Here is a 12,745-nt window from a genome sequence, read left to right on the forward strand (position 1 = left end):
GACAAGATATAGAATCCTCTCTTGACAGTTATTTTTACTGCTCTACATGTACCAAAAGGAGATGTGCTAAATGACAAATGATCACGTCTATTTCAACAAGCTGCTGATAAACCAATGGTATCTTGTATGTTATGTCTCAGGGAGGGATGTTTACAGATGCTTACCTGCTCCATATCCTTGGTGTCAGTCTGGAACCAAGATGGTCTCTCTTCAAGTCAACTATTTCCAAACACAGAAGCAGATGAGAATGAGTGTCCCAGCTAAATGATTGTAATAACTTTATTACCAATATCTCTTATGAAATAATTAATCAAATGTTGCAAATTCCTAAACAGAAATTAAAATACCCTTAGAAATTGGACAAGATGGAACCACACATTAAAAAGTCAAGTGTATAGAGAGTTGTTTCAACCATTTAATTTCAGTTGAAATAGGATAGTCTACACAGACAAGCAGAGAGAGGTATACTGTATATACAATATATATTATTTGAACATCATGTATATCTGAAGGCTATTTGTTGGTAATTCTGTAAAAACAAAAGCAGCCATACACAGTGCCAGAGGGAAAACCAAAAAAAATGTACAAAAGCAACATACTGTTATTTATGGAAACATAACCTGCATGATACCAGTCAACATAACATACACTAGCATTTTCAAACTGAAGATTGACGTCCTGCCTGCTGGTCACTGATATTACATTTGAGGGAGTTGACATTACACTACGGAAAACAGTATAAAGGCATGTAATGGTAATACATCTTTCAGAATCTGGTGAATCTAAGAACGTTTTCCAACGGAGGTGTCTCCAGCAGACTGCTGGATAGATGGAACATTACTGCTGTGTGTCTAATACTGTCTAGTATAGGACACTGGTCTACCAACAGAAATATCACTGACCTCGTCTAGGCACTTCATATTCTATACCCAGAATAGCATTCATTCTTCACCCTCCATTTTAGCAGAAATTAAGAAACATGGTGGGAAAATAACACATGATGAACAGCCATATGCTATTACACACACTTTCGCTACAGAGAGCTGCTGGTTTGATTTGACCAATCCATTTGCTGCGTCCTCATGGTTAGAGGTCAAAGGTAAACACTAAAGGTAATGGGTGATCCAGATCTAAATATCAGGTCTCCTGTGAAATGGTTATATTATTCGTCTGTCTGCTCTGTCAGAATAAGTCCAGAAGGAATTTGTCTTCAGGCTATCAGTCTGTTTCACACATACAGTACAGAAGTAAAGCTACAGTCTAACAGTCTTACTGACATATTTACATCATCAGTCAAGTTCAACCTAGGTGAGGAATTTAGAGTCCTAACCTTGGGCTCTCAAAATTAGATTACGATAAGTCCAAACTGATTTCAACATTTTTTCAAATTTAAATAATACATTTTGAGATCACAAATCTGAAAACTCAGGGACTTTCATGTCACATCTCATACAGGAACAGAGGCTTTTACTTGATACAAACATGTAAAATATTTATTTAAACATTATGTACAGTATGTATAATAATATCCATCTGTGACGGCAGCAGCTTATGAAGACACAGCCATCCTCTCATCCTGCTGACCCGTACTCTTCTGAAACACAGAACAAAGGAGACATTATTATTATGCTTTACTAAGTAAATACCAGATGGGTTTACAATATCACAATGCAGAATCACTGATAAACTGAGTATAAAATAAATAAACAACGTTTAAAAAAGTCTTGACTTTCCCCCCTACTAGCTCTGACTTTGCTGATAGCTACATTATTGAGGAAAAATGTACTTACTATGACTGTGATATGTGGTTGTTCCACCTAGCTATTTTAAGATGAATGCACAAACTGTAAGTCTCTCTGGATAAGAGCGTCTGCTAAATGACTAAAATGTCAATGTTGAGTCAGTTATACTATGCTCCTAAAAGTCTAACTTCATGAACTCAGAAACATGAATATTCCGATTTTTTTGTAATTTATCGATCCACCCCAGGTACATTTCATTCTGTTTTCTACAGTCTATGTTAACACACACATTGACCCCTGACTTACCTGTTTATTGTGTCGCTGCACCTTGAAGGCGTAAGACAGAGAGTCGTTGTCTCTGGCCACTTCCTGTTCCAACTCCCGTCTCCTCTTCCTAGACCTGCACCCGGCCCCGCCCCGGACCAGATAACCTGGATACTGAGGCACAGCAAAGTCATGGGCACATCCTATCCGACAGAGTTCCTGATTGGACGATTGGGCCTGTTCTGCACAGCCTGCAGTGACAAAGAGAAAAACAGAAATAGACACATAAGAATTTCCTCCTCAACATAATACTGTAAGTGACTGTTGTGTCTAGTCTGATATGATATACTGTCTCTAGTCTGATATGATATACCGTGTCTAGTCTGATATGATATACCGTGTCTAGTCTGATATGATATACCGTGTCTAGTCTGATATGATATACCGTGTCTAGTCTGATATGATATACCGTGTCTAGTCTGATATGATATACCGTGTCTAGTCTGATATGATATACCGTGCCTAGTCTGATATGATATACCGTGTCTAGTCTGATATGATATAGCGTGTCTAGTCTGATATGATATACCGTGTCTAGTCTGATATGATATACCGTGTCTAGTCTGATATGATATACCGTGCCTAGTCTGATATGATATACCGTGCCTAGTCTGATATGATATACCGTGTCTAGTCTGATATGATATACCGTGCCTAGTCTGATATTATATACCGTGCCTAGTCTGATATGATATAGCGTGTCTAGTCTGATATGATATACCGTGTCTAGTCTGGTATGATATACCGTGTCTAGTCTGATATTATATACCGTGTCTAGTCTGATATGATATACCGTGTCTAGTCTGATATGATATACCGTGTCTAGTCTATGATATACCGTGTCTAGTCTGATATGATATACCGTGTCTAGTCTGATATGATATACCGTGTCTAGTCTGATATTATATATCGTGTCTAGTCTGATATGATATACCGTGTCTAGTCTGATATGATATACCGTGTCTAGTCTATGATATACCGTGTCTAGTCTGATATGATATACCGTGTCTAGTCTGATATGATATACCGTGTCTAGTCTATGATATACCGTGCCTAGTCTGATATGATATACCGTGTCTAGTCTGATATGATATACCTTGTCTAGTCTGATATGATATACCGTGTCTAGTCTGATATGATATAGCGTGTCTAGTCTGATATGATATACCGTGTCTAGTCTGATATGATTACCGTGTCTAGTCTGATATGATATACCGTGTCTAGTCTATGATATACCGTGTCTAGTCTGATATGATATACCGTGCCTAGTCTGATATGATATACTGTGCCTAGTCTGATATGATATACCGTGTCTAGTCTGATATGATATACCGTGTCTAGTCTGATATACCGTGCCTAGTCTGATATGATATACCGTGTCTAGTCTGATATGATATACCGTGCCTAGTCTGATATGATATACCGTGTCTAGTCTGATATGATATACCGTGTCTAGTCTGATATGATATACCGTGTCTAGTCTGATATGATATACCTTGTCTAGTCTGATATGATATACCGTGTCTAGTCTGATATGATATACCGTGTCTAGTCTGATATGATATACCGTGTCTAGTCTGATATACCGTGTCTAGTCTGATATGATATACCGTGCCTAGTCTGATATGATATACCGTGTCTAGTCTGATATAATATACCTTGTCTAGTCTGATATGATATACCGTGTCTAGTCTGATATGATATAGCGTGCCTAGTCTGATATGATATACTGTGTCTAGTCTTACTCTGAGTGTATATTGGTCCAGGTTGTGGTCTAACTCCCCTGGGTCCCGTCTGCTCCTCACCGTTCACTATTACACTTCTGTTTTCTCTACCACGGCCTGGATAGAGGAGAAGAGAGGGGGAGGAGTAAAGGAGAGTGGGAGGGGAGGGTGAGAGGAGAGTAGAGGAGGAGGAGTTAGAGTGCGCTCACTTTGCAGTCATGGTGTGATAACAACAGGAAAGGTGTTTTAGGCCATGGTCCTTGCTCACCATGATGACTGTTGGTCCCGCTGTGTTTTCTACCAGTAGAGGGCGACGTCAGTGGCTTGACCGCATTCACATTCAGACCCTCAATAGGACTGTTTGGCACAGCAGCTAGTAAGCCTATCAGAAGAGAGACAAGTAATAATGAGCAGGTGTGAGAAAGAGAGATAGCAACACAGAGAGGAGACAGACAGAAAGCAAGACATAGATAGAGAGAGAGAGAGAGAGAGAGAGAGAGAGAGAGAGAGATAGAGAGAGAAAGAAAGAGAGAGAACAATACAAAGAGAGGGAGGGAGAAAAATACTTACTGAGTCCTCTGTATCTTGACAGCTGCTGGTAGATTTGTCTCATCCTCTCTATGTTGAGTCGGCTGGCCTCTGCATGGTTCACCATAGGTATGGGGTAGTCCACGCCGACCACACACCTGGCCGCCGACTGCACCTCTATGGGGGCGTTCCAAGGGTCGTAGATGTACTTGTCTGGCATGTCTTTCAGGACAGGTAAGTATAGCCTGCAAGCAGAAGAAGAAATTAAAACAGCACATCGCCAGAGGAATTGGTTCAGCACCACATACAGACAGCAGTCAGACAGACTTACAGAACAGCCTTGCCAATGTATGACTTGTTAAAGCAGATACTTTGATACTTTATGCTTTGATACTTTGTGTGTGTGCATGTTGTTTGTGTGTGTGTGTGTGCATGTTGTTTGTTTTTGTGCGTGAATTTAGATATACCAACCTGATGAAGTCTCCTTCTGGATCTATTTTTCGTCCGAAGCCCACAGGACAGTAGCAGTGGAAGAACTGCTGGAAGAAGGAACTGCAGGAGTAACACATCCAGCTGCCTGCATTCACACTCCAGTCTGCATCCAGGAGCAGCTCCTCAAACACCTGACAGACAGGTAAACATAGTCAGATTCACAGAACAACAACACACAGTCATTCACACATAATGTCTCTACAGTTTTCTTCCTCCCCCTTCCCTCTCTCTTCTTTCATCCCCTCCTCCTAGCTAATCTACATGTCTTCTCTCCTCCAACCCTTATCTCCCTCCCTCCACCCTCCTCCTCCTCTCTCTCATTACCTTCATGCCCTCCTCCCAGCTGATCCACAGATCTCCCCGGGTCAGGAAGCAGGCCACGGCGTGTCTGGCCAGGTGGTGGATCCATCCTTCCTGCCTCAGCTGGGTCATGATGGCGTCGATCCAGGGGAAGCCCGTCTTGGCCTCGGCCCACTTGGCCAGCGCCTCTGTGTTGCGGTCCCAGGGGATGCGGATACAGATGGGGTTGCCCTCCATCTTGTCGAAGCGAGGGTTGTTAGTGGCAGCAGTATAGAAGAACTCACGCCACAGCAGCTTGTCGTAGAGGGAGATGGGAGGACTGTTGTTCGTCTTCACCCGAGGTGAGGACAGAGAAGAGAAATATAACACAAACAAAAAATAGAAACAACCTTGCGTGATAGTTGTGATGATTGTGAGTTGGGGTTAGTGTTCAGTAGGGATAGCTGTGTCTAATGTACACTACCTCCTTGTACAGCTCTGCCAGTTTTCTGTAGAAGAGTCGACAGGACAGACATCCAAAGCGGAGGTAGGGGCTGAGACCCAGAGGACTGGGCAGCAGGGGGTTGGCGGTCTTCCTGGGACACTCAAAATTCACCTGCCATGTCTGGAGAGAGAAAAAGGTTTAATATATGATACATATATGATATAAAACATTAGTCTGTGTGTGTGTGTGTGTGTGTGTGTGTGTGTGTGTGTGTGTGTGTGTGTGTGTGTGTGTGTGTGTGTGTGTGTGTGTGTTTGTGTGTGTGTGTTACGTACTGTGGAGAGGTCAGGTCGAAGTTGTTTTTCTACCCTGGTGAGAGCTTCACTCTCTCCTCCAGGCCACACAGCTGGAGCCAAGCCCTCAGTGTCAAAGCCTGGGGAGGGAAACAGGCACACAGCATGTTTAGACACTTGCGGTAAAAGTATCATGAAAATGGGTTTTTCACAAGTATGGATTTCAATGGGAACAATTGTGAACTGTCTTACCCAGCTCCTCCAGTAGGGGCACTCCATACTTGTCCCTGTGGTTGTCTGAGATGGGGGTGACACATCGACCCATGCTGGCCTGGGACAGAGCCTCTACTGGGGAGTCCGGGGGCAGCATGGAGCCCACCAACATCTGAAAACGCTTGAAGGTGAGAGGAGGGTGACCCCCGTTCAGCTCCATGATCCTACAGAGAGGAGAGGAAGAAAGGGTTTCAATTCAGGGCTCGTTTTAATCCAAGCCTCCATGTGAAAATGTCATCCGGGTGTCCCACTCACTTGTCCAGGTCGTAGAGTGTGTGTGAGGTCCTGCTGACCACCTCCACTCCAGCCTCTGTGGCCAGCTTCTTAATGGCTGCATCCCTCTCCTTACCGAATGGCTCAGAGTCACACTCAAACGTCAGCTGAGAGATGTTCCAGTCCTGAGAGGAGAGGACACAGCAAACACTGATACAGTATGGTGGATACAGTCGGAAATGTACATACCCTTAGGTTGGAGTCATTAAAACTTGTTTTTCAACCACTTCACAAATTTCTTGTTAACAAACTATACTTTTGGCAAGTCGGTTAGGACATCTACTTTGTGCCTGACAAGTAATTTTTCCAACAATTGTTTACAGACAGATTATTTAACTTATAATTCACTGTATCACAATTCCAATGGGTCAGAAGTTTAAATACACTAAGTTGACTGTGCCTTTAAACAGCTTGGAAAATTCCAGAAAATGATGTAATGGCGTTAGAAGATTCTGATAGGCTAATTGACATCATTTGAGTAAATTGGAGGAGTACCTGTGGATGTATTTCAAGGCCTACCTTCAAACTCAGTGCCTCTTTGCTTGACATCATGGGAAAATCAAAATAAATCAGCCAAGACCTCAGAAAAATAATTGTAGGCCTCCACAAGTCTGGTTCATCCTTGAGAGCAATTTCCAAATGCCTGAAGGTACCACGTTCATCTGTACAAACAATAGTACACACGTATAAACACCATGGGACCACGCAGCCGTCATACCGCTCAGGAAGGAGACACGTTCTGTCTCCTAGAGAAGAACATACTTTGGTGCAAAAAATGCAAATCAATCCCAGAACAACAGCAAAGGACCTTGTGAAGATGCTGGAGGAAAAAGGTACAAAAGTATCTATATCCACAGTAAAACGAGTCCTATATCGACATAACCTGAAAGGCCGCTCAGCAAGGAAGAAGCCACTACTCCAAAACCGCCATAACGTAGCCAGACGGTTTGCAACTGCACATGGGGACAAAGAGTGTACTTTTTGGAGAAACGTCCTCTGGTCTGATGAAACCAAAATAGAACTGTTCGGCCGTAATGACCGTCGTTATGTTTGGAAGGAAAAGGAGGAGGCTTGCAAGCCGAAGAACACCATCCCAACTTTGAAGCATGGGGGTGGCAGCATCATGTTGTGGGGGTGCTTTGCTGCAGGAGGGACTGGTGCACTTCACAAAATAGATGGCATCATGAGGCAGGAAAATTATGTGGATATATTGAAGCAACATCAGTCAGGAAGTTAAAGCTTGGTTGCAAATGTGTCTTCCAAATGGACAATGACCCCAAGCATACTTCCAAACTTGTGGCAAAATGGCTTAAGGACAACAAAGTCAAGGTATTGGAGTGGCCATCACAAAGCCCTGACCTCAATCCTTTAGAAAATTTGTGGGCAGAACTGAAAAAGCGTGAGCGAGCAAGGAGGCCTACAACCCTGACTCAGTTACACCAGCTCTGTCAGGAGGAATGGGCCAAAATTCACCCAACTTATTGTGGGAAGCTTGTGGAAGGCTACCTGAAACGTTTGACCCAAGTTAAACAATTTAAAGGCAATGCTACCAAATACTAATTGAGTGTATGTAAACTTCTGACCCACTGGGAATGTGATGAAAGAAATAAAAGCTGAAATAAATCATTCTCTCTGCTATTATTCTGACATTTCACATTCTTAAAATAAAGTGGTGATCCTAACTGACCTAAGACAGGGAATTTTTACTAGGATTAAATGTCAGGAATTGTGAAAAACTGAGTTTAAATGTATTTGGCTAAGGTGTATGTAAACTTCTGACTTCAACTGAATTTGCTGTCTCTGGGTTGAGGGTTTGGGTGAGGGGAGAGCGTATGGGTGAGGGGAAGACTGTAGGGGTGATGGGGTCTCACCTTAAAGAGTCGGGGGAAGATGTTGGCCGGTTGGCCTCGGATCACAAACAGACGGGAGTTGAGCTTCTGGAGGCTTGCGTCTAGATCTTCCAGACACTGCAGCAGGAACCTGAAACACAGGAGTGGGAGGACAACCGTCACGATATGGCCATGCAGGAGAGGACACTGCTTTATGGGCATTCTCACAGTGTGAAGAGACTCATGTTTGTGAGTTAAACCTGACACTATGTATGATTGAATAAAACCCTAATAAGTCCAACTAAATAATACATTATTTAGAATGAAGAACATGGTTGTAGGCCAGGATATAAATACAAACTCTAAATTACTTTCCAAGAAGCAGACTGGTGCCCTTTGACCATAATTAATATTAAGATGGTGATCGTATATACAGTATAACAGTGACGGTTTCTGGCACAACCTGCATAACTGTAGGCCACCACAAGAGAGAGCGGACTACAACAGAAGCAGCCTAGCACACAGAGGCCACTCACACCTTCACAACAAGCATGATTTCACAAAAACATTTGACTTTTTGCATGTACCTTTCAAGCATTTATGGTCATTGAGGCACAGATTCTGGCACAGATTCAGTCCTTACTGTTTCAGCAGTAATATTTGGAATGAAAGTGTGCAACGGTTACATGGTTCAGTGATCAGTGTGGTATCCCAAATGACTGATTGACAGAAAACTCTGATCCTGCTGCCACAGAACAGCCCCCTGAGAGGAGAGCAGCAGGTGGTACATGGTGTGTGTGTATGTGTGTGTCTAGTGTGTTTGTGCAGAGTTAACACCTGAACACCTTTTGAAGGCAATAAACAAGCTGTGGACAAAGACCAGATAACCCTGTGTAGGCCTGCTATCTGCCTGTCGATTCACAAGAGTTTTCCAGATCAAATAAAATTGGAATAAAAAAGAGAAAAAAGTATAGGTGTGGACAAATTAACTTTTCCTCAATTTAAAAGATGGCTAATCCAGCTACAGATCTGAGGGCCACTGCTGCTTCCTGCTGCTTGGGCGGTTTTTAAAGATCCAGCTAGGCCGCTCCACCACAGCACAGCCTGCTGTAAAGTCGGTCATCCCAATAGCAACCACTAACTCAGGAAACGTAACTCTCTATTGGCCCACTAACCTGTCTCCCTGACTGGAAGACACCATTTTACAGGCCTTGGCTCTACCCTCGTTGGTTTTGGATGGCAGAAAAAATGCCCCAGCGAGGACTTAATAATTTGTACAGAAGGTGAAAATATTGTCTGTGTCTATTACACTATGAATGCTCTCTTAACCGTGTCTAGTAGAGAGACGCTGTTGCTTTTGCCTGCCATTCATTCAGTTAGGCCTAGTAGTATTTATTCTATCTTCTGAGTTAAAACAATCAAGCAGACAGAATTACATCTTATATCTTCAAAGCAGACAGAATTACAATATAGGCCTACTTCTGCACTCCTGCTCTGCTGGGCCTATACATCTACCTGATCCATGGATGTCAAGATCCAGGCCTTCCACTGGCACATCTGATCACTCCATAGCCTACTTCTGTTTTCTCTAGCTTGGCCAGATAGTGGCAAACGTCTAATGGGAGCTGTTCTGAGAACCACTAGATCACTACAACTAACCACTATAACATCTGGTCTGGGTCAATCAATTGGACTTCCAATTCACTTCTTGAATTGAAATGGAACAGACCACAATCCTGCCTACAACATCAACTTTGTAATACACTGAACAACACTGTTAAATAGTTAACACTGTAATAACACAATCAGACATACACAATGCATTTATGTCTACTGGGACAATATAATCTTATTGATTGGTTGGTTGATAGATGAATAGATAAGTTAGTTGTGCCTCACCTCCACCGGTTGACCCCCAGGTTGGAGGAGCCAGCGAACCAGGGGTCCAGGAAGTAGACACAGCGCACCGTGTCTGAATCCCGCACCGCCTCCAGCAGAGCCGGGTTGTCATGGAGACGCAGTCCTTTCCGGAACCAGTGGATGGAGTTCTTGGCCATATTTGAAACAGGGACTGAAGAAAAATAGGGATTTTTTTTATGTTTAGAAGCCCTGTATGTGCCATAGTGCAGGTTTTCCCAAACTCAGTCCTGCCCCACGGGTGAACGTTTAGTTTTTTGCCCTAGCACTACACAACTGATTCAAATAAACAAAGCTTGATAATGAGTTGGTTGTTTGAATCTGCTGTGTAGTACTAGGGGAAAAAACTAAACGTGCCAACCAGGACCAAGTTCGGGAAACCCTGCTATAGAGAACAGGTCACCTTAAAAAAAAAAAGCAAGTTATATATTTTTTGGTGCAAGTTATACTACATCTTTAAAGAGATGTAGTATAGAGAGAACTGATAATTAAACACACTGGAATAGAGCTTGCCATCTTCTATGAGTGAAATTAATGGGGAAGAATGGGGTTTTGGGACAAATGCCGAAAATAAGGTCTGAGATTCGTTAACACAGGTTTAGGACATTTTATACGTTTTGTTCTATCAGTCAGCTAACATTACCTTTATGAATTATGAAGCCTTTATGTACTTTATATTCTTGTTTTAATTATGTAAATGCTTAAAAATTCACAAAAAGTGACGTTAGCTGATGAAGATTATCACATAGAGCTAAACATAAGATCTCTTAAGCCTGTGTTTACCACATACCTTATTTTCGGCAGTTATCCAAAAACCCTAAAATAACCCCATTCACTTCCCTGTTGGCTTTTGCCAAGGAGACATGGCAGAGTTAGTGCACCACCAAAGACACCATTACTATTGCTCTCTATTATGATTTATAATATTCATATTACACTATTTAATGCAATGCACTGTTCAATATTCCCACTGTAATGATTAAGAAATGCTAGGTGAAAGTAGCAGACTAAACTAAACTCCACGATTTAAGATGTAGTTGAGTGTGGGAGGACTGGAGCTCCAACATCACATATTTTTTTAAATAAAAAAGACTACTGATTTCAGCACCCAAAGAATAGCTCACAATTACACACAACATTGTTATGTGTAAATAAATGCAGGTTATTCTTTGGGTGCTGAAATTATGATATATATATATATATATATATATATATATATATATATATATATATTTCTTTTTTTAATCAATTCGCCCACACTAGTCGCAACTCAACTCCAACGTAAATCGTGGAGTTGAGTTTAATCGGCTAAGTGAAAGTGGACGTTAGTCAGAAATAATGTAAAATGTTTGCAATGCTCACAGCGCTTCCATTTGTCTTCAACTTTACCATGACATTATTTTCATATTTCTGTGACGTGTATATAATATAATGTATTTATATGATGTATACAGTCAAATGGGACTGAAACAAATATGGCCATCCAAAATAGTTTAGTTTCCTTCTACTCACTAAAAATAATAATTAAAAAAATATATATATTTTTGGAGACAAATCAAACAAAAATATGATATTCCAAAAATAACAAAATATTGCTTTAGTTTTTATCAGCAGGCATGAAGAAAATGCAATAAATTTAGTTTCTCGATTTTTAAATAAACAGACGTTATATCACACAGACACAGGGCCGTTTAAAGCACTTCACAATGTAGGTCAATCTGGTGACCATAACAGCTAGACTGTTACAGCATCTGACCACAGCATCATTCGCATTATATACATTGCATACCTGCACACAAATTGTTCAGAAAACTCAGACACACTTAAACACACATTATATACCTAATCCAAGGAAATATCACTTTTTTGTTAATTGGCAATGCACAGCCTCAGAAGCGGGTCAATTACACTTACCTTATGTAAGTGTAATACATGTTCCCCTACTTTACAGGGAATACACCAAATACGTTATGATAACCAATAATCCCAAAAATGTACCTGTAATGTGTACTCAAGGATGTGTCTCTTATGTAATTATTGTTGACAGTTTCGTTAAATCCCACGGGTAGTCTCTCAAAATGTAAATTGAACTGTCTAGGGTTTTCTTTCCAGGTTACAGTTCTACCAGTGCAATAAATAGTTTCATAACTGGTCTAGCTACAGCGCATGCTCAATGTTCCAGTGAACAACATATGATATAGAAAATATATTAATAGATATGATGTCTGTTTCAAACCACAGTACCTTTACTGTCTAGTTAGAAATATCTATTCTCCCAGCGACACGCCCCAACAAGCTACAAATAAGCGACCTAGAAAAAAGACGTATCCAATTGGTGGATTTCCAAGTTAAGCAGTGGGCATGAACTCACGTTTCTGTGGCATGGCTCCGGAACACTTTGTGCAATATTTATAGGCTTTTGGTGCACTACATATTATTTTTTTTGTGAAGTTTTCATTATGGGTTGAGCATTTTTATTTGACATGTAATACCTACATTTCGATAATCTGAAACCCCGCCCTGTTTTTATGTGTACCATGTGATTGGTTACTTTGGGAGAGACCCGGATGATCACTGGAACCGATGATGGCTTGTTAAAAACATCGGCACAAGCGCAACTGTGTCG

General features: G+C 41.5%; 1 protein-coding gene across 2 annotated transcripts; it reads right to left on the minus strand.

The window, feature by feature from the left end:
- Window positions 1-402: 402 nt before the first annotated feature.
- Window positions 403-12,569, minus strand: LOC115150289 (cryptochrome-1). 2 transcript variants are annotated; one of them, XM_029693409.1, is made up of 14 exons: window positions 12,491-12,569; window positions 10,102-10,273; window positions 8,245-8,353; window positions 6,356-6,498; window positions 6,080-6,264; window positions 5,870-5,967; window positions 5,574-5,714; window positions 5,135-5,440; window positions 4,790-4,941; window positions 4,361-4,563; window positions 4,059-4,172; window positions 3,812-3,907; window positions 2,049-2,257; window positions 403-1,594 (listed from the first exon to the last, which is right to left on the minus strand). In XM_029693409.1, the coding sequence occupies exons 1-14, from the start codon at window positions 12,501-12,503 to the stop codon at window positions 1,550-1,552; spliced, it is 1,986 nt and encodes a 661-aa protein (XP_029549269.1). In that variant the 5' UTR covers window positions 12,504-12,569; the 3' UTR covers window positions 403-1,549. The 2 variants fall into 2 exon arrangements, with proteins under 2 accessions (XP_029549269.1, XP_029549270.1); XM_029693410.1 differs by lacking the exon at window positions 12,491-12,569 and adding an exon at window positions 12,118-12,259.
- Window positions 12,570-12,745: the final 176 nt, after the last annotated feature.

This window comes from Salmo trutta, chromosome 16, assembly GCF_901001165.1.
Source record: "Salmo trutta chromosome 16, fSalTru1.1, whole genome shotgun sequence".
Classification (NCBI taxonomy): domain Eukaryota; kingdom Metazoa; phylum Chordata; class Actinopteri; order Salmoniformes; family Salmonidae; genus Salmo; species Salmo trutta.

Excerpts from the sequence above, each read along its gene's own strand:
- LOC115150289 (XM_029693409.1), bottom strand. Across the intron at positions 6,499-8,244 it reads TCTTCCCCCGACTCTTTAAG|GACTGGAACATCTCTCAGCT; the intron begins GTGAGACCCCAT and ends CTCTCCTCTCAG. Across the intron at positions 4,564-4,789 it reads CCAGAAGGAGACTTCATCAG|GCTATACTTACCTGTCCTGA; the intron begins GTTGGTATATCT and ends TTCTGCTTGCAG.